Source organism: Rhineura floridana, chromosome 10, assembly GCF_030035675.1.
Source record: "Rhineura floridana isolate rRhiFlo1 chromosome 10, rRhiFlo1.hap2, whole genome shotgun sequence".
NCBI lineage: Eukaryota > Metazoa > Chordata > Lepidosauria > Squamata > Rhineuridae > Rhineura > Rhineura floridana.
The window spans coordinates 39099746-39122560 of record NC_084489.1 but is presented as its reverse complement, the minus strand read 5'-3'; the positions used below and the strand labels follow the sequence as shown (position 1 = coordinate 39122560).

The window sequence follows — 22815 nt, the reverse complement described above, 5'->3', positions numbered from 1 at the left end:
GGCTTAGATGTTTTGCATTATCAGAAGAAGCAAAAATGTGACAATCCTGCAAAGATGTTATGGAATCCATTCTGGTGACATGCCTAAGTTCATTTTTTGCAATTTACAATAACAGATGCCTGAAGACTATTAGATAAGAGGAAAGTTCTGGAGTCTCCAACTTCAAATGGACACAGTAAAAACAATTTAAAAAGAATATTTTAAAACAACAAGTTGAAAGATGAGAAACGATTACAAGATTCCTAGAAAGACAGTCCTGTTCTTTTCAATATGTTCAACAGCATAATCCTGTGCATGATTAAAGTCCCAGTGTGATAAATGGGACTATTCCCAGATATGTGTACCTAAAACTGTAGCCTAAAATAGATTTGTGATAAACAATGTCTGCCAGTGATTATAATTGAATTTTTTAATATAATGATTTAGTTGAAAAATTATATGCACTGACACATTATATGTCCAAAGCCGAGATACAGATGCCTTATTTTAAGTGCATACATTATTTTGGATTCTTCTCAGAAAACTCCGGATATCAAGTAGGATTTTAAAATGTACTGATTGAAGCACAATATTAATTACAGGAGGATGATGAATTTGAAGCACCATATGAATATGAATTAAAGTAGCATGGTAAATTTGTGTGCATTATTTATATATATATCCAGAGAAAGAAAGAGATTTGAGAAAATCCCTAACTTCCCGCATTGCAACTTAAGTTTTAAATGATAAAAGGATATTTCAGCAAGAATTAGGACAGATTCCCACACACTCAGTTCCAGCTGTTGTTGGAAGCTTCAGAGGTGGATGAGTGCAGCAGACCAACAGAACATGCTGACCTCAGCATACACTGATTTTTGGCATGCATTGTAAATGTGCATTGAGTTGCTTGTGCCATCAGTTTGCCTACAATCACCTCTATACATAGCACAAATTACTATGTCAGCATGAGCATGCCTGCTTTGGTGACACTAGTTCTAAAAATTAGCCCTCAGCATATTTAGTTTCTGCAAGCAATATAGGTCAAGTTTGCTCCAATACTCAATTTATAAGACCTGGTCAACTTTCATATTCAGCCTTTTCTAAATGTAAATGTACTGCCTTCAAGTCGATTCTGACTTATGGCGACCCTATGAATAGGGTTTTCATGAGGCTGAGAGGCAGTGACTGGCCCAAGGTCACCCAGTGAGCTTCATGGCTGTGTGGGGATTCGAACCCTGGTCTCCCAGGTCGTAGTCCAACACCTTAACCACTACGCCACACTGGCTCTTTTCTGTTTGTATCTAATTTGATATCTCCTTTGAACAACGAAACAAACTGAATGTGTATTTCAATATATACATTCAAAATCTTGTCCAATATACTCATCTACTTTTGGGATCGGGGGGCAGGAAAAAATAACATACATTCACTACATTCACCCTAAGGCTGCCGTCCTAAGGACACTCAAGAGTCTGTTTAAAGTCTGTTTTTATGATGTTTTAGAGTGGGTTTTTTGGCACCCTGGGAGAAAAGGAAGGACGGGATATAAATTTAATAAATAAATACATAAATAATAAATAAGCCCCATGGAACAAAGTGGGACATATGCCCAAGTAAACATGCATAGGATTGCACCACAGCTTGGAAAAGTTATTTTTTCAACTACAGTTCCCTTAAGCCCCAGCCAGCATGGCCACTGGATGGGAGTTGTAGTTCAAAAAAGTAACTTTTCCAAGCTCTGGATTGCACTGCCCATTATTTTACTTTCATGAGAAGATGAGATTAATAGCTCACATTGACAGTGGTGTTGCTCTATATAGTTGTAGTTGAAAATCTCAGGAGCGTACCGGCTTTGCCAAGGGGGTTCAAAAAGAAGTGAGCATCTTTAGGTCCCATAGATTCAGCAGAAACACTCTAAAACAAGGAAGTGAAAAAAATCACCCCCTAAGATGTGGCCAACATTGATTTCATCCAATTATCAGAATCAGTGTGGTGCCAACCTAGGGCCTGGTTCAAACCCCAGTTCCTCAGCCCAACCTGTGAGGGAAAATGGGGAGAAGAACTTGTACTCCTTGCAGGAAGGGTAGAATAACAATGTAGGTAATGAAAAACAATAATTAAACTTGAAATCCTACTGGGGGCTAGAGATTAGACCCACTACACTGCAGGCTCCCTGTGCTTTCAACACTCTTCCCTCGCCGTCCTCCGAGCGGGCTCCTGTCGACCATTCCGGCCATACCCCTCCACTCCCATTACGTCCTGCTCCTCCGCCCTTTGCCTTTCCCCAACGGCAATTCCCACACTAGTCCACACGTGTTCGATTCTCCTCCTCTCCCTCCCTGTCTTACCCTTGCATTGGAAGACTCCAGCGGCGGCTAGGGACGGCGGAGCCACAACAAAGAACGTGTTAGGGAGCTCCCAGGATACGCAGCCCGCCTCTTGGCGGTGGCTCCTCCGCCCAAGCCAAAGACCCGGCGCGCCAGTTACAGGGTGTGTGCACTAGCAGCAGCAGTAGCAGCAGCAAGAACCGGGAGCCGAGCGGGAGAGCTCGCTCCCGGTTCCCACGCAAGTCTCTCTCTCTCTCTCTCTCTCTCTCTCTGGGCACAAGCCGAGTGGGAAAAGGAGGCATGAAAACGCGGAGGCGACGGCGCTACTGGTGCTCAGAAGAGGGTTGGCTACTGGCTACTCCGAGCGTCTGTTTTGCTCAGCCTCGTGGAACTTCAGCTAGACTTGGAGGTCTCCTCCCCACTCAGACTGCTGAACTACAGCAAGAAGGATCTGGCGGTGGAATCGCTGCACTTGCAGCTCCACAAGCTCCTCTTGGTACGCGAGGTGCGAGCGCTGGGGACTCATCGCTTTCCCGCCACGCGGGTGGCCGCTTGGTTAGTCCAGGAGGGCGAAGCTGCGGCCGCGCCGGCGCCGTCCGCTTCAGGCGCCGCTGGAGGCGGGAACAGCCTCCGAGAGGAGGCTAGTGAGTCCCCCTCCTCTGGCCCGGGGCAATGCCTGCGGCGAAGCAACGACGAATTCGAAGCAGAAGCCAACGTCTCTGCCTCTGGAGACGGAAACAAATGCCCCAGTCGAACAGAGGTAAGGGCTAGGTAACTGGAACACCTCTCCTTATGGAGCTTGAGAGACTTTGGGAGAGGGGAGGCCCAGAGTTCACAAGGTCAGTCAACAGAGGCAATGCAGTTTGAATTCCTCCTTGGTTTTTTTTTTACCACTCTTGTTAACTGAAGTGTCTCCCACCTTGCAGGATTGTTGTAGAGCACATTCTTCGCATGTTAGAAGGACCCGGCTTCAAACGCAGATTCTTCTCTGGTGAAAGGCCCTTAAGGATCATTACTTTTTAAGTTGTGTTTTTAATCCCACTTTTCACTCAAACGTTAACTCCCACCATTATATATGTCCATAAGTTGTGTCCTCAGGCGTACAAACTAAAAAGACAAGATCCACAAGAGATGTGGGGAGCGGAGGGGAAATGTAGATGAAGGAGATCAGTTTGGCAACACTGGAATAAAGTGGAGGGTTTATACCCAGTTGGGCCAGGCAGGTTTGCTGGGATAGAGGTGCTGCCAGTGACCTAGCTGCCCTTGTTCCTCTGGTTGGTGGCAAAGGCTGACCCAGAAAGGCCTCCGCATGATGCCATAAAGAGTCATTGCGTGGCAGTGTAGATTGTACTTGGCTGGATGGACCAATGATTTGACAGCTCCTTACAGCCTTGAACAAAAGATGGCATAGGGGTGTTCTGCTCCAAAGCTTTGCTTTATGTATAATGAAGTGTGGGAAGCTCCAGCTTGCCTGGAAGTTGCATCCTGTGAACTTGTGTCATAAGAATAACAACACTGCTAGATTAAACTAAAAGCCTACCTAGCCCAGCATCCTTGTTGTCACGCAGATACTTATGGGAAACCTACAGGCAGGTCATGAGCACAATAGCAGTCTCCCATCTGTTCCCCAGTGACTGGTATTCAGAAGCATACTGCCTTGGATACTGAAGGTAGTATATAGCCATCCTGAAAAGAAACCAGTGATGGCCTTATCCTCCATGACCCTTCCTTTTCCTAGTCCTGTATTGTTATTTATTTATTTCCTTTATATCTTGCCTTTTCTCAAAGGAGCCCAAGGTGGTGTACATGGTTCTCTCATTCTTCATTTAATCCCCACAACAACCCTGTGAGGTAGGTTAGGCTGAATGAGAGGCAGTGACTGCCTCAAGGCCATCCAGTAAGCTTCATGGCTGAGTAGGGGATTCGAATCCAGATCCTTGTCCAACACTCTAACCAATACATTACACTGGCTGTCATGTATGGAGACTGGTGGGACATGTAGATAGATTGTAGATGTTCAGATATATTCTCTTTTTGTCTTCCTTCACATGATTTTGGGCTGCATCCTGGCACCAAAAACAGATCCCAAGATTTAAGCCTAGGTGATCTCACTGGCTCTGATCCTCTTTATGACACAACACCACCTGTAGGGTGGCAACTCCCAGCTACTTTTCTACTTGCTATGAAATATATCAGGGTGTTGCTACAACTGTTGGGGTGGCCCTGGGCGTTCAACAGAATTGCATCTGCTGAAAGCCGAAGGGTTGGGAAGGAAGCTGTTTAGAATTTGATCAATCAGGCAGCTAGACCATTTCTATTATTCTTTATACGTACTGTCTTACCTCTTCCCATCCCCATGCTACCATTACTTTGGGGAAAATGTGAATCCAAATTTGCATTGCTTACAAACCAATCCTTTGTGTGCTTACAGAAATCTTGCTGAGTTCAGTGGGTCTTACTCGCAGTGATTATCTAAATAAAGGGCACTGTAATGTATGTTTTGGAATTGGATGGGAGCTGAAATTCAGAAATAAGAGAGATCTTTCTATAGAGCTGTGATGCTTGAGTCTAGAATAAGGATCACACTGTGATGTGGGGGCATATTGTAGTGTCCAATACTACATATTCTTAGGAAATAGCAAGGGTTATCTTTTCAGATTAGTGGTTCACACCTACTGCCTTCTTTGTAACAGAAAAGTTTGGAGCGGGAAGTGATGGTAGTTCCTGCACCTGATTTGCTTTCGGAACTGATTTTTCTCCTTGCCTACCTGCACACTAAGTTCCATCTTTATTTGGTTCTTCAGAAATCAATGGGAGTTTAATCTTTTTATTCAGAAAAAGTTGTATGTTGTTTTCTGATAGGCAATATATCCCTTGTCTTTGTTCCAACTCTCTCTGAAACTCAGGGGAGTTGCCCCATTGACACTAACGTGAACTGGTTTGTGCTTTTTAATAATCTCTTGATTAAAGAGAATATAATACCTTAAGAACTTGCAGATCAGTGCTGGTGCACAATTAAATGAAGCTACTAGAAGGCAGAATCAGGTTTACACATTGGTCCCATGTCCTAATCCTGCAAAGAATAAAGTATGTAATTTAAAGTGCATACCCTGACTTTGTATCCAACAGTACTTTATGTTTTATCCATCCATCCTTTCAGCTATGATTCACAAGACAGTTTACAGCAAGTGTGGGGAACTTTTGGCCTTCCAGATGTTGCTGAACTACAACTCTCATCAATGCCATCAAGCATGGCCAATGGCCAGGAATGATGGGTGTTATAGTTCAGCAACATCTGGAGGGCTAAAGGTTCCTCACACCTGGTTTACAGTCTATTTAAAAATAAGAACAATAGAAGAGTAAACAATGCTAGAATATAACAAGTGTATGAATATAAAGATCCAGCCCACAGAAAGAGGCAGTTTTAGCCTATTGAAACTGATGGGCTGAAGCTTGCTTTACTATATATTGGATTGTGGCCATGGTATGTACATAATATTGCTTTGTAAACTTTCCACCAAAAAGTATGGTTACAGTATCCAGGCTCTGAGTGTAGTAGATTCTGACAGTGGATTCCTATGCTGCTCTCCTCAGAGGTAAGTCCTACTGAGTTCAACAAGGTTTACTCACATGCAAGAATATACAAGAGAAGTCCAAGTGCCTTGACATTGTGGTTTTAGCCTATGGTTTATGGACAACCTACTAATATTTAAGACTGTTTTTCATATGCATTAGCATCTTTTTTTGTAATGCAAATTTGTTGTATCTAATAGGTAGTAGTATTGACATTACTACCCATTAGACATACCATAAATGTGAATGTTATATTAGTTTAAATTTTGTTATATCATCCTGTGCTGCAGCTGTAGAGCCTTCATCAGCAAGAACGTGCATTTGATTTCTCTTCCATGTTCTGTTCTGAATCATTCTTGGAGCACAAATAGTACACAAGAGGCACAGAAGAAGAGCTCTGTTAGATCAGACCACAGATGTGTCTTGTCCAGAGTTCTTGCTTTCCACAGTAGCTAGTGGCACAGATGTTTCCCCAAAGCCCACAAGGAGAGTTTGCAGGCATCAGTGGTCTTCTCCTCAGCAACAGGGATTCAGTGGCATACTGCCTCTGAACTTGGAGGTTACATTTTGATCAAAGAGGTGTAAAGATGGTCTTGAGCGTCACCAAAATACTGGATAAAGTACTTCACATATCCTTCTGAAGCTTGTGAGAAGGCATATGTGATCACTAGGGCCTTGATTTACTTTGGTTGAATTCAGTCCTTAATTGATAGGGTTTCAACAGAACCACAATATAGGCTGCTTGCATGCTTCAAGGTCCAATAGGCTTAACTGAGACTTAAACATTTGCAAACAGGTTTAGCAATGCAGCCTTAAAAGTATCTTTCAAACATTGTTTGTTCAGAAGTACCATTGTATTCAATGGTGCTTACTTCCAAGCAGAAGTACATAGAATTGCAACCCATACACAATGAGATGGGACTTCTTGCATTAAAAGCAGCCCATGCAGAATTAGCTGCATGCACAACCAGTGGTCCATGAGTTTCATTCAGGTGGTCCGTGGTTTGTCTGTATTAATTTTAATTGTATATGTTTGGTGTGCTGCCCTTTGGTGGAAGTGGCATTATAAATAAATGTTGTTGTCGTTGTTATAATATTGTATTATAATATTGAATTCTGTCTAGCATAGCACATTACAATTGCTACAACAGGCAGAAAAATTGTCATCTTTCAAAACCCTCATCAATTTTCAAGTGGTCCATGGGGAAAAAAGTTCAGGAACCCACTGAATTATACCATTGTATCCATCTTGTCCTTCACAAATATTCAGCTCTGTAAGAATCCTAAGAATATCATAATTGTCTTAGCTTTTCAGTTTAGGAACTTTTAAGATGTATACAAATAGCCATGCCTTTGCCAAGCAGATTTTGAGATACAAGGGAATTCTACTTCTAACTTTTAGCTCATTGCCATATCACTTAAATTCTCTATTGTTTCTATTTTTAAAATAAATTTTCCCCCATTGTAAAGGAATTTTGTGCAAGTATTTACTTGGCTATGATTCCAGATCTGTTACTTCTGTAGGTAGTTGTAGAACAAGTTTCTCCACCCTAACCTAGAGGGATCTGAGCACTGGAGCAAGAGATTATTAATTTTCTAGCTGAGGTTCTCTTGAGAACTTCCATTGGAGGTATACAGCATAAGAATAATGTTGTACTATGCTAACATTAGTTTTTCTTGCCTATCATGTAGCTTCCTAGCAAACACCAAGTAAGCAATTTAACAACTCTTGCTTATTAATTTAATTAATTGATTGAGATATTTCTATCTTTATTCCCCCAAGGTGGCTAACATGACAATATTAAAAACAATCATGAAATCATTAAAAACACAACAATATTATTTAATACAGATCACCACATAATATTTGCATTTGTATTAATGTAAAACAAAGCCATTTGTCTCCATTCCAAATGCTTGCTGAAAGAACCAGGCTTTTGTTGCTCACCAAAAGGTGAGCAGTGATGAAGCCAGGTGACTTCTCTAGGGAGGGCATTTAATGAACTAGGTGCCACAGCTAATAAGAACTTGTCTTATATTCCCACCTGCTGTACCTCAGACAGAAGGGGTAGGCCTAGATCAGGAGAACCCCCAATGAATGGCACCTCCATCTCACCTCAGTTCTCTGTGGCAACCTCTGAGCTGTGTGTTTGGCACATTCTTTGTTAGGGTTGCCAGGTTCAGGGCCTGAGACTGATCCTGTATCTTTAGGAGAAGAGAAAGTCAGCCAAGTGCAGGTGTTCTTGCAACACTGTAATGGGAAAAAACACAAGGTGGAATTCTCCCTTCCCCCTGCACAACTTTTAAAGATACAGAAGACCTCTTGGAGGTGAGCAGTTCTAAAGGGTTGGGAGTTTACTGGTCAAAGTTGCACAGCTACAAAAAGAAATAGTAAGGAGGAAATGGGGTGGTGAAGCATTGTTATGAAACAAATGTACTTTCTCCAGTTAGGTAGGACTTGCAGCGGAAAAACTTTGTATTTTGTTAGTGAGGCACAGAAATAAAATACAGGCACAGAAGAGTGGATGTTGAATCGGGGAGGGCAGTTCAAAATGAGGTTATGTTCATGATAACCATTACAACTAACAGATGAAGCTACTTAAGTGTGCTTATGTAAAAGCAGTCTTTTCAAACTACCTAACAACAGAGGGCTAGGGGAGAGGGAGGGGGTGGCTACAATATAGGTGATGCTTACTAAACTCAAAGCATAAATTCACAGTTAACCAACTGAGGAAAGAAAAAGGAAAAAAAGCCTGATCATAGAGAGGAAGAAAAGAGTTAAAGCTACACACTGCAAAGGAGCATGGATTTTAGGAGGCTGGGAATGGATTTGGCAACAGCTGCTGAAGATGGCCAAGGTTTCCACACCCTTGCTCTTGTCACCAGCTACTAGAAAGGGGGATGTTTACACAGTGAGGCAGTTGGCTATCATGAAGTCTTAAAGGATCTCAGAAGGAGAGACAACTGAGGATGGGAAGTCAGCAGGGTGGAAGGAGGACAGAGTATGACTAAACGAAACATAGTTACTTTGATCTTCTGCAGAATGTCCTTTGGCTTACTCATGCTTTGTCCAACAAACCATGGTTTTAATTTTTTTAAATTTAACAAAACATACATTTTGCTTGATTATAACATAACCTCACAGCAGTTTACAAGAAATACTAAAAGTAGCAATAAAAACATTTAAAACAAGTAATTAAAAACATTTAAAAGACAATTGAGATAATCAGTAAGCTAAAAAGCTATTAAAACTCATCAATGTCTACGTGTCCAGATAGGCTTGCCTAAACAGAAATATTTTAAAATGCTGAAGAGAATACAGCGGACACCTGCCTGATGTCAATAGACAGGCAGTTCCAAAATGTAGGTGCTGCCTACAGAATGATTTCTTACAAGTATGGAATAAGTATTATGTGGCACCTGTAATAGTGCCAGTTCTGCCAGTCAAAGCAGTTGAGTGGGCACATATTGAGTAAGGAAATGCTGCAAGTAAACTGGTCCCAAGCTGTTAAGGTTTTTATATACCAACAATAACACCTTGAACGTGGCCCAATAATAAATCGGCAGCCAGTGCAGATCTCTGAACAGACGTGTTATATGCTGATAGGGTCTCACTCCTGTCTGCAGCATTCTGCACTAACTGCAGTTTCTGGGTCAAGCGCAAGGGAAGCCCCAGATAGAGTTCATTGCAGTAATTCAATCTTAAAGTTGCCAGTACCTCAGCTACTGTGCACATGCTCTCCTGGTCCAGGAACTGTTGTAGCTCCCATACCAGGCAGAGGTGGTAAAAGGTGCTTCTAGCCACTGAGGCTACCTGGGCCTCCAGTGACAAAGAAGGATCCCGAATAGGGTTGCCAGGCTCAGGGCCTGAGACTGATCCTGTATCTTTAGGAGAAGAGAAAGTCAGCCAAGTGCAGGTGTTCTTGCAGCATTGTAATGGGAAAAACCACAAGGTGGAATTCTCCCTTCCCCCTGCACAACTTTTAAAGATACAGAAGACCTCTTGGTTGCCAGGCCCAGCCTCCAAGAGGTCTTCTGTATCTTTAAAAGTTGTGCAGGGGGAAGGGAGAATTCCACCTTGTGGTTTTTCCCATTACAGTGTTGCAAGAACACCTGCACTTGGCTGACTTTCTCTTCTCCTAAAGATACAGGATCAGTCTCAGGCCCTGAACCTGGCAACCCTAATCCAGAAGCACCCAGACTGAGTACCTGTTCCTTCAAGGGGAGTCCAACTCTGTCCAGGGCAGGCAGTTTCTTGAACATGGAAACCACTCACCCACACCACCTCTGTTTTTGTCAGGATTCAAGTTCAGCTTATTTTCCCTCATCCATCCCACCTCTGCATCAAGGCACTGGTTGAGAGCCCACACAGCATCTTCTGATTCAGATATTATGGAAGAGAAATCAAGCTGAGTATTGTCATTAAACTGATGGTACCTTGCTCCTGAATTCCTAATGACCGCTCCTAAGGGTAATAAATACCATTGGGAGTAAAATAGTGCCCTGTGGCACCCCTCTGCATAACTGCCAGGAGGCCAAAAAACACTCAAAACATAGTATGTGCAAGCTGATGACTTCAGTAGTACTATACCTCCTGGAGTTGACTATACACCTTTGTGGTCTAGCCACAGAAACCAGTGAGATGGGATTTCACTTACTGTTTTTCATAATACAGACATACGCCTACTATGGCTTAATCAGTATAATATGGAATTAGGTCTTCCAGTTTAAATGCATTAAATATAAAAGTGGGTGGATAGACACTTCTTTCAGATTATTGTTGCTATCTGGCATTAAAAGAGTTTTACAACATAACCTGAAGTCTCCATTTGAGGTGTGGTGATCAGATGCAGAACAGCTTATTAAACACTGCAGGTTAGGGAGTGTTGGGCTGCAACTGGTGAACAATTACTAGAGAGACTACACACATCAGAACAATCTTTATTTGATAGTATGCTGGTCCCTAACCTATCAGACTTGCAGTGCTGAAAATTGTTCTTTCCTGTTCTAATATTTACAGAATGTAGACTTAAAAGTGAACCAGGACTTTTTGGAACACTGTTTGTTACCCAAGGAAGATGAAGACTCAGAATCTCAAGAGGAGGAAGATACAGAGAGTGATAAAAGTGACCAAGATGATTGGAAAGAGAGGGCGAGTCCTGTTTCCAACTGTTTGGTGAGAGTAATGAGGAAAGTTATGTTGAGTTTTATTTATGCTGTATGGTCAGCTTTTTTCTTTCTTTGAAACTTTTGTTTAAAAAATTTTGATTATAAAACTTTAAATCATAATGTAATGTTGTTATAATAGGATTCTGATTCTTTGTGAACAATGAATATTTAAAGGAAAGCATGTTTATCCCCATCCTTTGTTCACCTTTAGGAACATAGTCATTCTGCCCCTCCTGAAAGCAGAGTGTCTTAGGCTGCAATCCAATACACACTTACCTGGGAGTAAGTCCCATTAAACCCAATGGTGCTGACTTCTGAGTAGACATGTATTGGATTGCAGCCTTACACATTTAATCATCTTGATTTAGCCAGCTTTCTTCCAGAGAGCCAGAACAGGATACATTCACTTGTGTTTAATTCCAAAAACAGCAGTAGGCTGTCAAAGTAAGTGAATACTTTTCAGAGTTTTAACCTGGAAGTGGTGGGAGGATTCGGACAATTGCAACTTATTAAAACTTTTATCATATGGCACTTTTTTTAACCATGGGAGTGGTAACTATCAAACTCTTAAGCCAAGCATTGCCACTTTGTCTGTAGGTGCATGGAAATGTCATGGAATGGTGATACTTAACTCCTTGATGGAAGACAGCATGTTGTATTAATTTGCCATTGCATGACTCCCAATTGTCTGAGTCCACTCTGTGTGTATAGCTAACAAAATGTAAGAAGATGTGCTGTTTATAGTTTCATCATAGATGTACCACTGGCCAGTTAACTTGGTAAGAAAGTGGCTTGCTTTGGTGTGTGCAAGTGTTACCATCATTCAGTGACGTATATATTTATTGAACACAGATATATATTACCCTTCAGAAAGTTGGTTCGCAGGCCAGTTGACAGGACAGGGAAAAGGGGTCACCAGCCTCTTTGGGGTCCATGGAATCTTGAGCATGTGTCATGTGCACCACTTCTTCAGATTTCTTCTCTCCCCCAAAGAGAGGGAGACTGCTCACATATCAAGTCTTTATTTTTCCATGGAGGGTGGGGAAAACTTGAATCAAAAATTATGTATCTGGAGGGGATATATAAGCTGGCTGGCTGAGGTGCCTCCTGCTTTGTCTGCCTTTTTGTGGGTCTTGAGTCATGTGCCTGGGAGAGAGGACTCAGAGCCAAGTGGGGAGATCTGAGGGGGGCCCAATTAGTGTAGTGACGGGTCGCGGGAGATATGGCATTGTGAGGAGGACTTGCCAGGTAAGGGGAATGTGGCCCAGGCACTTAACGACTGTGCCTTGTTCCGGTCCTCCCTACACCCGTAGGTTTGTTGGTTGCCCTATCAGCCAGCTCTCAGGCCTCCGGATGCTGCTCCTAAATGCCAGATCGGTGCATAATAAAATCTCCCTCATTCACGATTTAATAGTGGATGAGGCAGCCGATCTGGCATGTATAACCGAGACCTGGTGGGTGAGCAGGGGGGAGTCAGTCTCTCCCAGCTATGCCCACCAGGGTACCTGGTTCAGCATCAGGGTAGACCTGAGGGCCCGGGAGGGGTTGCTGTGGTCTATAGGAGCTCCATCTCCCTCTGCAAGCACCCTGTTCATGTGACTACTGGTCTGGAGTGTTTGCGCCTTATGTTGGATCAGCGGGACAGACTGGGGATTCTGTTGGTGTGCTGTCCAACAGACTCCCTAGCTGAGCTGACGGAGGTGGTCTCGGGTGTATTGTTGAGATCCCCCAGACTGTTGGTTCTGGGAGATGTCAACATCCATGCTGAGGCCACCTTATCTGGGGCAGCTCAGGATTTCATGGTCTCCATGACAACCATGGGACTATCCCAATATGCCCTTGGCCCAACACATGTAGCAGGGCATACTCTAGATTTGGTTTTTGCAACTGGTCATTGAGTTGGTAATCTGAATGTGGGGGGCCTTACATCAGTCCCTCTGTCATGGACAGATCACTGCTTGCTGAAGTTTTGACTTACAGCAGCTTTTCCCCTCTGCAAGGGTGGGGGACCTATTAAGTTGGTCCGCCCCCAGAGACTAATGGATCCGGATGGTTTCCAAAGGGCTCTGGGGAGTTTTCCGGCTGATAGGGCTGGAGCGGCTGTTGAAACCCTGTTGAACTGTGGAATACAGAAATGACCCGGGCGGTTGACATGATTGCTTCTGAGCGCCCCCTCCTGTGTAGAGCTAGTGTGGTTCCATGGTATACCCCAGAGCTGAGAGCGATGAAACAATATAGGAGATGACTTGAGTGCAGATGGAAACGAACTCCTAGTGGATGCAATTATACACTGGTAAGTGCCTATGTATTTAGGGGCAGTGAGGATAGCAAAAAAACAATATTTTGCTGCCACTATCAAATCATCAATCTGCTGCCCAGCAGAGCTCTTCAGAATTGTCTGGGGGCTATTACACTCTGGCCCCAGGGACATGGTAGAATCATCTGAGGCCCATTGTAATGAATTTGCTAGGCACTTCCAGGATAAAATCTTTAGCATCTGCCAGGACTTAGACTCCAGTGTTGTAGCAGGTGAATCAAGCAAGGTATCCAGAGCACAGCGTTGTCCCAATTTCTTGGATGAGTTTCAGTTGGTACAGCTTGAGGACGTTGACAAGGTGTTTGGACAGGTTCGTGCAACCACTTATGTGCTGGATCCTTGCCCTTCTTGGCTAATAAAAGCTAGCAGGGATGGAACAGCCGGCTGGGCCAGGGAAGTGATTAATGCTTCTCTGCGAGAGGGGGTGATCCCTGGCTGCCTGAAAGAGACAGTAGTGAGACCACTCCTGAAGAGACCTTCCTTGGACCCAGAAAATCTTAATAACTATAGGCTGGTAGCAAATGTTCCATTTCTGGGCAAGGTCCTTGAACGAGTGGTTGCAGGCCGGCTCCAGACACTCTTGGATGAGACCGATTATCTGGATCCATTTCAGTCAGGTTTCAGGCCTGGTTTTGGCACGGAAACAGCCTTGGTCGCCCTGTATGATGACCTTTGTTGGGAGAGAGACAGGGGGAGTGTGACTCTGTTGATTCCTCTTGATCTCTCAGCAGCTTTCGATAGCATCGACCATGGTATCCTTCTGGGAAGACTGGCTGAGTTGGGAGTGGGAGGCACTGCATTGTGGTGGTTCCACTCCTACTTGGCAGGTCGGCTCCAGAAGGTGGTGCTTGGGGAACATTGCTCGGTACCCTGGACTCTCCAGTATGGGGTTCCACGGGGTCAGTTCTGTCCCCCATGCTGTTCAACATCTACATGAAACCATTGGGTTCGGTCATCCGGAGCTTTGGAGTGCGTTGCCATCAGTATGCTGATGACACGCAGCTCTACTTCTCCTTTTCATCTTCTTCAGGTGAGGCTGTCAATGTGCGGAACCGGTGCCTGGCTGCGACAATGGACTGGATGAGGGCTAATAAACTGAGGCTCAATCCAAACAAGACTGAGATGCTGCTAGTGGGTGGTTCTTCTGACCAGATGTTGGATGTCCAACCTGTCATGGATGGGATTGCACTCCCCCTGAAGGAGCAGGTTCGTAGCTTGGGGGTTCTCCTAGAACCATCTGTCACCTGAGGCTCAGGTAGCCTCGGTGCCACGGAGTGCCTTCTACCAACTTCGGTTGGTGGCCCAGCTGCGCCCCTATCTGGACAGGATAACCTAGCTTCAGTTGTCCATGCTCTGATAACCTCCAAGTTAGATTACTGCAATGCATTCTACGTGGGGCTGCCTTTGAAGACGGTTCGGAAACTGCAGCTTGTGCAAAATGCAGCGGCCAGATTGGTAACAGGGACCATACGGTCCAAACATATAAAACCGATTCTGGCCCACTTGCATTGGCTGCCTGTATGTTTCTGAGCTCAATTCAAGGTGCTGGTTTTAACCTATAAAGCCTTACATGGCTTGGGACCACAATACCTGATGGAACACCTCTCCTGATACGAACCCACCCGTACACTACGGTCAAGATCAAAGGCCCTCCTTTGGGTGCCTACTCAGAGAGAAGCTCGGAGGGTGGCAACAAGGAAGAGGGCGTTCTCAGTGGTGGCCCCCAAATTATGGAATGATCTTTTTGATGAGGTGCGCCTGGCGCCATCACTGTTATCTTTTCGGCGCCAGGTCAAGACTTTCCTCTTCACCCAGCCATTTTAGCATGTGTTTTAAATTGTTTTTAAAGGATGAGTTTTAAATTGTTTTTAAAAGATGTGTTTTAGATTTGTATATTTGTTTTTAATGTCTTTAGTTACTGTAAACCGCCCAGAGAGCTTCAGCTATGGGGCGGTATATAATAAATAAATAAAATGCATCCTCTTGAATTTGTATGACTTTACACAGGCTCCCTCCAAAACCACCATCACAGAGTGCTGGACTGGGGCCAGGGAGACCAAGGTTCAAATCCCCACTCAGCCATGAAGCTCACTGTGTGATTTTGGGCCAGTCACTGTGTCGCAGCCTAATCTGCGTCACGATTGTTGCGACTGTAAAAAATTCAAGAGGGGGAGAACTATGTTTGAATGCCACCTTTGATTTGACAGTGGTGGTGATGGGTAACCCGTGAACATGTTATGCAATATCAGGAGGATTCATTTTAGTGGATCTGGCTTTTGTGCACACGCACCCATGTGCCTTCTTGTTTTGGTGCAGCATTCTCTTCCCTTTCAATCCTACCTTCTTGGTCAGTCAACTTTCTGTTCAGCTGGACAGATGCCTTGAAAAGCACTTACAACTGAAAGAAGTGAGAAAGAGCATAATTCTTCCAATATCCTCGTTCAGCTCTATGTGCTTTTCAAGGAAGGAAAAAGATAACAATCTTTACCACAGTATGTTAAAGGGGGAAGCAAATGGATGTGGGCTCAGAGGCTCTGCATGCACCAGGGGAAGCTCTTAAGGACTACGTTGGTGACCCCAAACAATAAAAACAATACAAAATCTGAATAAACACAGACAACAGAACCCAAAAAGCAGATTTGAGCAAACATTAGGTGACTTTACAGTGCAAATACCCTCTGTGGTGCAGAGTGGTGAGCGGTGGTAACGCAGCCAAAGCTCTGCTCACGGCCAGAGATCAATTCCAACGGAAGGGGGAAGTCGAATCTCTGGTAAAAGGGGTCAAGGTCCACTCAGCCTTCCATCCATCCATGGTCGGTAAAATGAGTACCCAGCATATACTGGGGGGTAAAGAAAGGTCGGGGAAGGAACTGGCAATCCCACCCCATATATATGGTCTGCCTAGTAAACGTTGCAAGACGGCATCCTAAGAGTCGGAAACGACTTGCACTGTAAGTGCGGGGACACCTTTCCCTTACAGTGCAAACATATATATATTGACTTGGAAGTAAGTCTCATCAAATTTAGTGCGACTTGCTTGCAGGTAAGTGGGTATAGGATTGCAGCTGCACCCATCTTCAGTGGCTAAGGTGGCCTAAAGAAATCAAGTGTCTGTGTCTTTCTTTCCTGATTCCCTTTACAATTCTAAGTAGAACTTGTCCTTATCAGTGAAGAAATGCCTATTGACTGTTGTGTTTTTTTTGGGGTGTGTGCGTGTGCAACAGGATCACAGCAGCCTTACTGATTCTTTCCTCCCACTGGAAGGTTACTTTCCACTGCCAACATTACTGACTGGAAACACACTGGAAGTAAGTGTGGAAATGTGCATATCAGCTTTTCAGCTATCCCAAACAGTTAAAAGTATTCTTTTATTATAAACCATTTAAAACCAACTTTTTAAAATCATATTTTCAGAAGCTTGATGATTCAACTGCACACCACCTGCTTTTCACTAATTACCTGCTTCCAAGATGTTTGATTTGCCTAAGTACAATCTGAGGAACTGTCTAAAATTCTTTCCTGCTTATTTCTACAGCTCCATTTTTTTAGTTGTTGCAACAGAAGCCTCCTTTTGCACTATAGAAGCTAAAAGTATTAAAATAAAACTGCAGTGTAGTGTAGTAATTGATTTAGGTGTGTTAATTTTTTTTAACTTCCTTTTGACTAGACAAAGCTAAAGGGTTCCATATAAGACAGGCCATGGGCCACATTTCTTCATGGATAGCCTTCCAAGGATGTCAGCCAGTGGTGGGCAGAGCAACAAATGTGATACTTATCTTTGTAGTCAGCCGAATTCCAGCCATGCAAAAGTCAGGTTTCAAAGACACACACCCCTCTCTATCTTCCATCCAGACAACCAAGAGGCGTTAGCATATGGACACATTTCAGCCAGACAAAAGCACTCAAGAAGGGTGCAGTGCAGAGTATGAGATGTGCATCCTGGGAAGAAGGGGTGTGGCCTAGGGGAGTCCTGTGGGTCAGATGGAAAGGCCTGGGGGGCCAGCATTTGCCACCTGAACCTGAGGACCACCATCCCTGATGTAGAGAATTCCTGTTCATCAGCCTGGATGTTGTGCTGTGGTGTTCTACATGGCTCATTATCTCATGTCATTAATAATCTGTGTGGAAGTGTTGAATGATATAGCAATATAATCAATATGCTGACTTCCAAGTCTGTATTTTATTAACTAATAACCTAGTAGAGCTCTTGTCTATTCTAACCAAAGGCTGAGTGTTGGACCAATTTTCAAGGGGCTTGTTTGTTACTTTTCAAGCTCTTCCTGCATAGCTCAGTGTCTCTTTCCCCATATTACCACCACCCCTTAGGTCTGCTGGGTAGCCTCTTCCTAAGAATTCTGCCCTTGAAAGAGGTGAAGACAAGGTGAAGGCTACAGAACATGTGACTTGATGTTTTCTAAATATTTATTATGCACAATTCACTTATTTCAGCAGGAGTGGATAGTGGTGGTCTCCCAATTTCTATTGCAATAGATACTGGACAAACTGATACTGCATTTTACTGAGTTACTTTTCGTGCTTTTCCCAATACTCGCTTGGGTTGTCTTAATGACGGTCTATAACAGCTGGTATTGCAGAAAGCATTTTGTATTTTTAGAGTACTATGGGGGGAAAGGGTAAACAAGACATTTTTTAACTGTATGGAGACTACAACTGAATTTTGGAAATAAAAATTATTTTCCAGGATAGTAAATGAAGTGATGCTGTTGAGCCTGACAGAAAGTATTTAAAAATAGGGAGAGTTGCAAGATTTCAACATGGATTCAACTGTACATAGAAAACATGTTTTCTTTTTTCCCTTTTAGGAACGCTTCTTGGGAAATAGTGTATCTGTTAGCAACGACAGAGGGGTGAACTTGTTGAACTTTCACAATACTGTTAATTTGACTCAGGCTATTAGCCATGATGTTAGCCTTCACGATGCTACGATGACGGAATCAGACCACACTGTTACAGGAAATGCAGAGAGGAATTTGGAGATATTGGAGACTTTGTCATTAACAGATTCTCACACAGCACTAATAAATGGCACCAACATGCTAGAGGTATTTGCATCTGGCAATTGTTGTAGGAACCTTACAAATCAGGATTTTTTCTTGGGCCTAGATGGAAATAGGTTTGATGAAATAAGACTCACATCATTAGCTATGGAGGAAAATTTTGATTCTGTGGAAGCTTCCTGTCTTTTTGAAGAACAAGATTCTGATTCTGGACTGTCTTTAGATTTAAATCACAGCAGCTCATCATTTGTTTTTACCTGCGATAGTGATGCTGAATCTGCCACCTGTGATGTTTTAGGAGGTTGCTGTTTAGGATATAGCGAATATTTCCACACAGATTATGACCTTAGTGCAGAATCATTTGTAAATGTGCTTCATGATCATACGTACAGTCAGATCCCACATCATTTGGCATCCTCTGTATTGGAGCATTACCTCACACAGCCCGAGAAATCCAGTAAAGCCAGAAGTAGAAATGAAGATAACAAAGACAGAAACCAAAGCCGTGATGAATACAGTGCAAAAGTCCTGAGAATTCCACTCTCTGTAAATGATATTGTGACCCTCCCTGTTGATTCCTTTAACAGCATGTTATCAAAATACTACTTGACAGATAATCAGCTATCACTCATTCGTGACATAAGGCGGAGAGGAAAAAATAAAGTTGCTGCTCAAAACTGCCGTAAACGTAAACTAGATGCAATTATGAACCTTGAAGATGATGTGTGTCACCTTCAAGCAAAAAAGGAAAGGCTTAAGGAGGAAAAAGCCCAGTGTAATAGATCAATTAGCAATATAAAACAAAAACTAAATAATCTTTATTGTGACATTTTTAGTAGATTAAGAGATGATCAAGGAAGACCTGTTAACCCAAACCAATACACTCTACATTGTTGTGAAAATGGCAGTGTTCTGGTTGTACCGGGAAAAGCCATCAAACTTAAACAAGATAACAAAATTTTTAAAATGACAGCCATAGACTAAAAAAACTTAAGCTATAGTAATGGAAGTGTCACAATTTTTTTTAAAAAAAACCCACCCATTTATAAATTAGTTTACACAGGAGCAAATAAACTATAGTAAGGATCTACTTCGTTCACCCACATTATCAAAATTATGACTTCTATACCATGAAATTTCCAAACTGCACCACTTAAGTATTTCACTCTGTGGATTTCCTTTTAATCCAATCTAGACTGTATTCTCAAATATTACATCTTTACAAATGTATACATAGGACTGTGAACACAATGCCTTATAAAATAAATGTCTGGCCAAAGATTTTTCTCCATCTGAATAATTTATGGATTAAACCAATTTTTGTATTTTATTCAGGTTTCTGCTAATTATGGGACTGTTATGCTGAGCTCTAGTTTAAGCCATGTCTCTTGACCACAAGATATCCTCCTGTCCATGGCTTCACTGTTTTACTCATATTCTTTTATAAATAGAGACAATAGTTTAAATACTGAAAGTGGCATTGTTGTCTTTGAACACATTTGTATTCCATTGCCACTTTTGGTCAAACAGGTTTTTGAAACACTGTACTAACCAGCTAGTCTGGTTTGAGAAAATAGATTTGAATGTACACGCCATAAAGAAGTGTTTCAACAGCTTCAGCCCCAGCCTCTCTCGGCATCAAAGTCTGACTTTAAATGCTTAGGTTTGGGGGATATTGACTCTTCAATCCTATTGTCTCAGAAATAAATCCCAATGTGTTCAAAAGGGCTTATTCCCTAGAAAGTATGTTTAGGATTAGTCTGATTTGTGTCCAGTACCAAATGTTGTACAGTGTTTTGGAGAACAAATACAGCCCTAGGAATGCATTAAAGCAGAAAGTAAATTTAGCAGCCAAAAAAAGGTAAAGGTGTCCCCGCACTTGTAGTGAGTCTCGTTTCCGACTCTTAGGGTGACATCTTGTGACATTTACTAGGCAGACCATATATATGGGGTGGGATTGCCAATTCTGTCCCCGGCCTTTCTTTACACCCCCCCCCCCCAAGCATATGCCAGGTACTCATTTTACCGACCACAGATGGATAGAAGGCTGAGTGGACCTCGACTCCTTTTACCGGAGATTCCACTTCCTCCTTTCATTGGAATCGAACTCTGGCCATGAGCAGCTTTGGCTGCATTACTGCCGCTTACCACTCTGTTTAGCAGCCTAAATAGCAGTATTTCATTGTCATGAAATGAAAAATGAATTCCCCAACAGTCCTGATCACTAAACATAACTACTGAAATGCAAGTAGAGCTTGCACTTTAGTTTTAATGAACACCTGTTTGCACAAAAATGACCAAAATTATTTAAAGTTGAGATTTTATATTTGTCTTTCCCCCCCTTGCTTACTGTTATTATTGCATATTTCTGATACTACTGCAATTATTTCACTTTTTGGAGGAAGATGCCTGAGGTCCTACATTACAACCAGCCATGTATTAATATAGTAATGGAGATCAATTGGAAGAACTATACTCGACTAAAGGATATGTAGCCAAGTAAAAAATCCCAAATATTACGGTAGGGCCCCACTTTCCGGCGTTCCGCTAATGCGGCGGCTTTCATTCCCCGTTTTTGCGGCATTTTTGCACAATGAGCCCTATCATACTCAATGGGGTTCCGCTTTAGTGATTTCCGCTTTATGGCGGGGGTCTGAAATGGAACCTGCCGTATAACCAGGGCCCGCCTGTATCCTGCAGGACTAAAATGTTTGTGGAAGGTTTTTCCTAGTTACCTTAAACAAAACTGAAGTCCCCGTGAACCATCTTTGAGTATCAATGCCATAGTTTAAAAAGAGTTCAAACTGGCACTTTGCTATTCTCACACTATGTACCTTTAAGCACGGAGTGGGCTGGGGACAAAATACCATCCACTCTAAAGCTAAAGGACAGTCTTTACACTGCAGCATTTTCAAATAATTGAGTTTCCAATTTGTCCAGCATAAGATGGCAGCAGAGCTGTCTAGCAGGAACACATTTGTCTGGCATCCAAAGGACTTGTGCAGTGTGGCATTTTATGCAGTATGAGCTGTAATGGAGAAAAATCAGCAAACTTCTCCCTTCTGTATTCTGTTCATGTGCAGATCGCAGTGAAATATTTTACAATTTGCTTGAAGCCATTCCTGACTACGCTTCTTCCAGCCTATTAAAGATCACACAAACTTGTAACACAAAAAACACTCCTGCATGTGTAAATCCCTTTGATCAACCACAAAGAACTTATTTGAAGCCTCTGGGAACTTGTGCATTTAAAGGGAACACGCACTTGATTAAAGATATTCCTCAACCTTCCACGTATCTTCCAGATTTGTTTCCTCTGAACAAGAAAACAATCACTGACTTTGCAAGCATCTTCTGCAATGGTACTACCAACAGGACGACAGGAATTGGCTGAATTCCTGGAGTTTATGCGAGGGAGAGGATGCATTAAGTTCTAATTCACCATAAAATGAGTAGTCTTCCCTAAAACAATACTCATTGCTTGCACGAACTTGTGGATATTCACATCTGATGTAGGACCTGACAAATAATATCCAGCAGTAGTCATACTCCTATTAACTCCACAAAAATGTTACTGAAGTCCATTTCAATGGGTCTAATTTGAGTATGGGTACCATTGGATGTCACCTGGTATCTGTAGCTTGGCAAAAGACCAGATGTTTCTGTATTTTAAACAGGTTCCATTTATTAATTTTACCCATATGCAACAGGAGGTATAAAATGTACCCATTATTTGCTTTCAAATTCCCCTTTTGTTGCTTTTTATCTTCAGAATCCACTATACCCTTTGTATAAACTGATCTTGAATTTTAAATATTTACATGTACATCTGCCTTATAAAGCATTCCAGAGTAATTAGTGGCATACACCTGGGAGCGTAGGCCCAGAATAAAAACTTTCTATGAAAGGCAAACCTTGTACCTCTGTATTGCATTCAATTCAAGTTTCCTATTAAAAAAAAGCATGTATGCTTCAAAATGATGAGCGAATAGAATCGTTGTTAGCTTCTCCAACACCAGCCATGAATCATGTTCATGTAATTTCTTTAACATGCCGCAAGTACATTTTAATTTTTGTTTTTGAAGAGGAGTGGATATACCCTTCCAAATAAAACCATCTAGCTCAGGTATGCAAGAATACTGACAAAGTTCATAACATTGCTAAAAAAAACAGCAATAGGCTTTGCTGGGAGATGTATTGTTAACAAGATTCACATAGGCAATGTCTTTATTTGCTTTTCCCCAAATTGTGTCAAAGTGTTTAAGGATTGTTACCTAAAAATACATTCTGGAGTTGTTCAACAATGGTAAAGTGCTTCTGTGCCCATAAGGCTCAGTAGACCAGGGACTATGTTCAGCCTGTAAAATTATTGGCTTTCTGTATTTACCATTTACCCTTGTTTGCTCCTGTTCAATGTTTCAGCCAGCCATGC

At 42.5% G+C, this 22815-nt stretch overlaps 1 protein-coding gene across 1 annotated transcript in view; it reads left to right on the top strand.

The window, feature by feature from the left end:
* NFE2L3 (NFE2 like bZIP transcription factor 3) overlaps positions 1-22326 on the top strand; it is a 47250-nt gene extending 24924 nt beyond the window's left edge. Inside the window, exons 2-5 of the mRNA XM_061585675.1 lie at positions 2621-3066; positions 10900-11055; positions 16590-16673; positions 18189-22326. Of these exons, the coding sequence (XP_061441659.1) occupies positions 2621-3066; positions 10900-11055; positions 16590-16673; positions 18189-19367 (1865 nt within the window). The 3' untranslated portion in view covers positions 19368-22326. The remainder of the gene's footprint in view (positions 1-2620; positions 3067-10899; positions 11056-16589; positions 16674-18188) is intronic.
* The last annotated feature ends 489 nt before the right edge of the window (positions 22327-22815 follow it).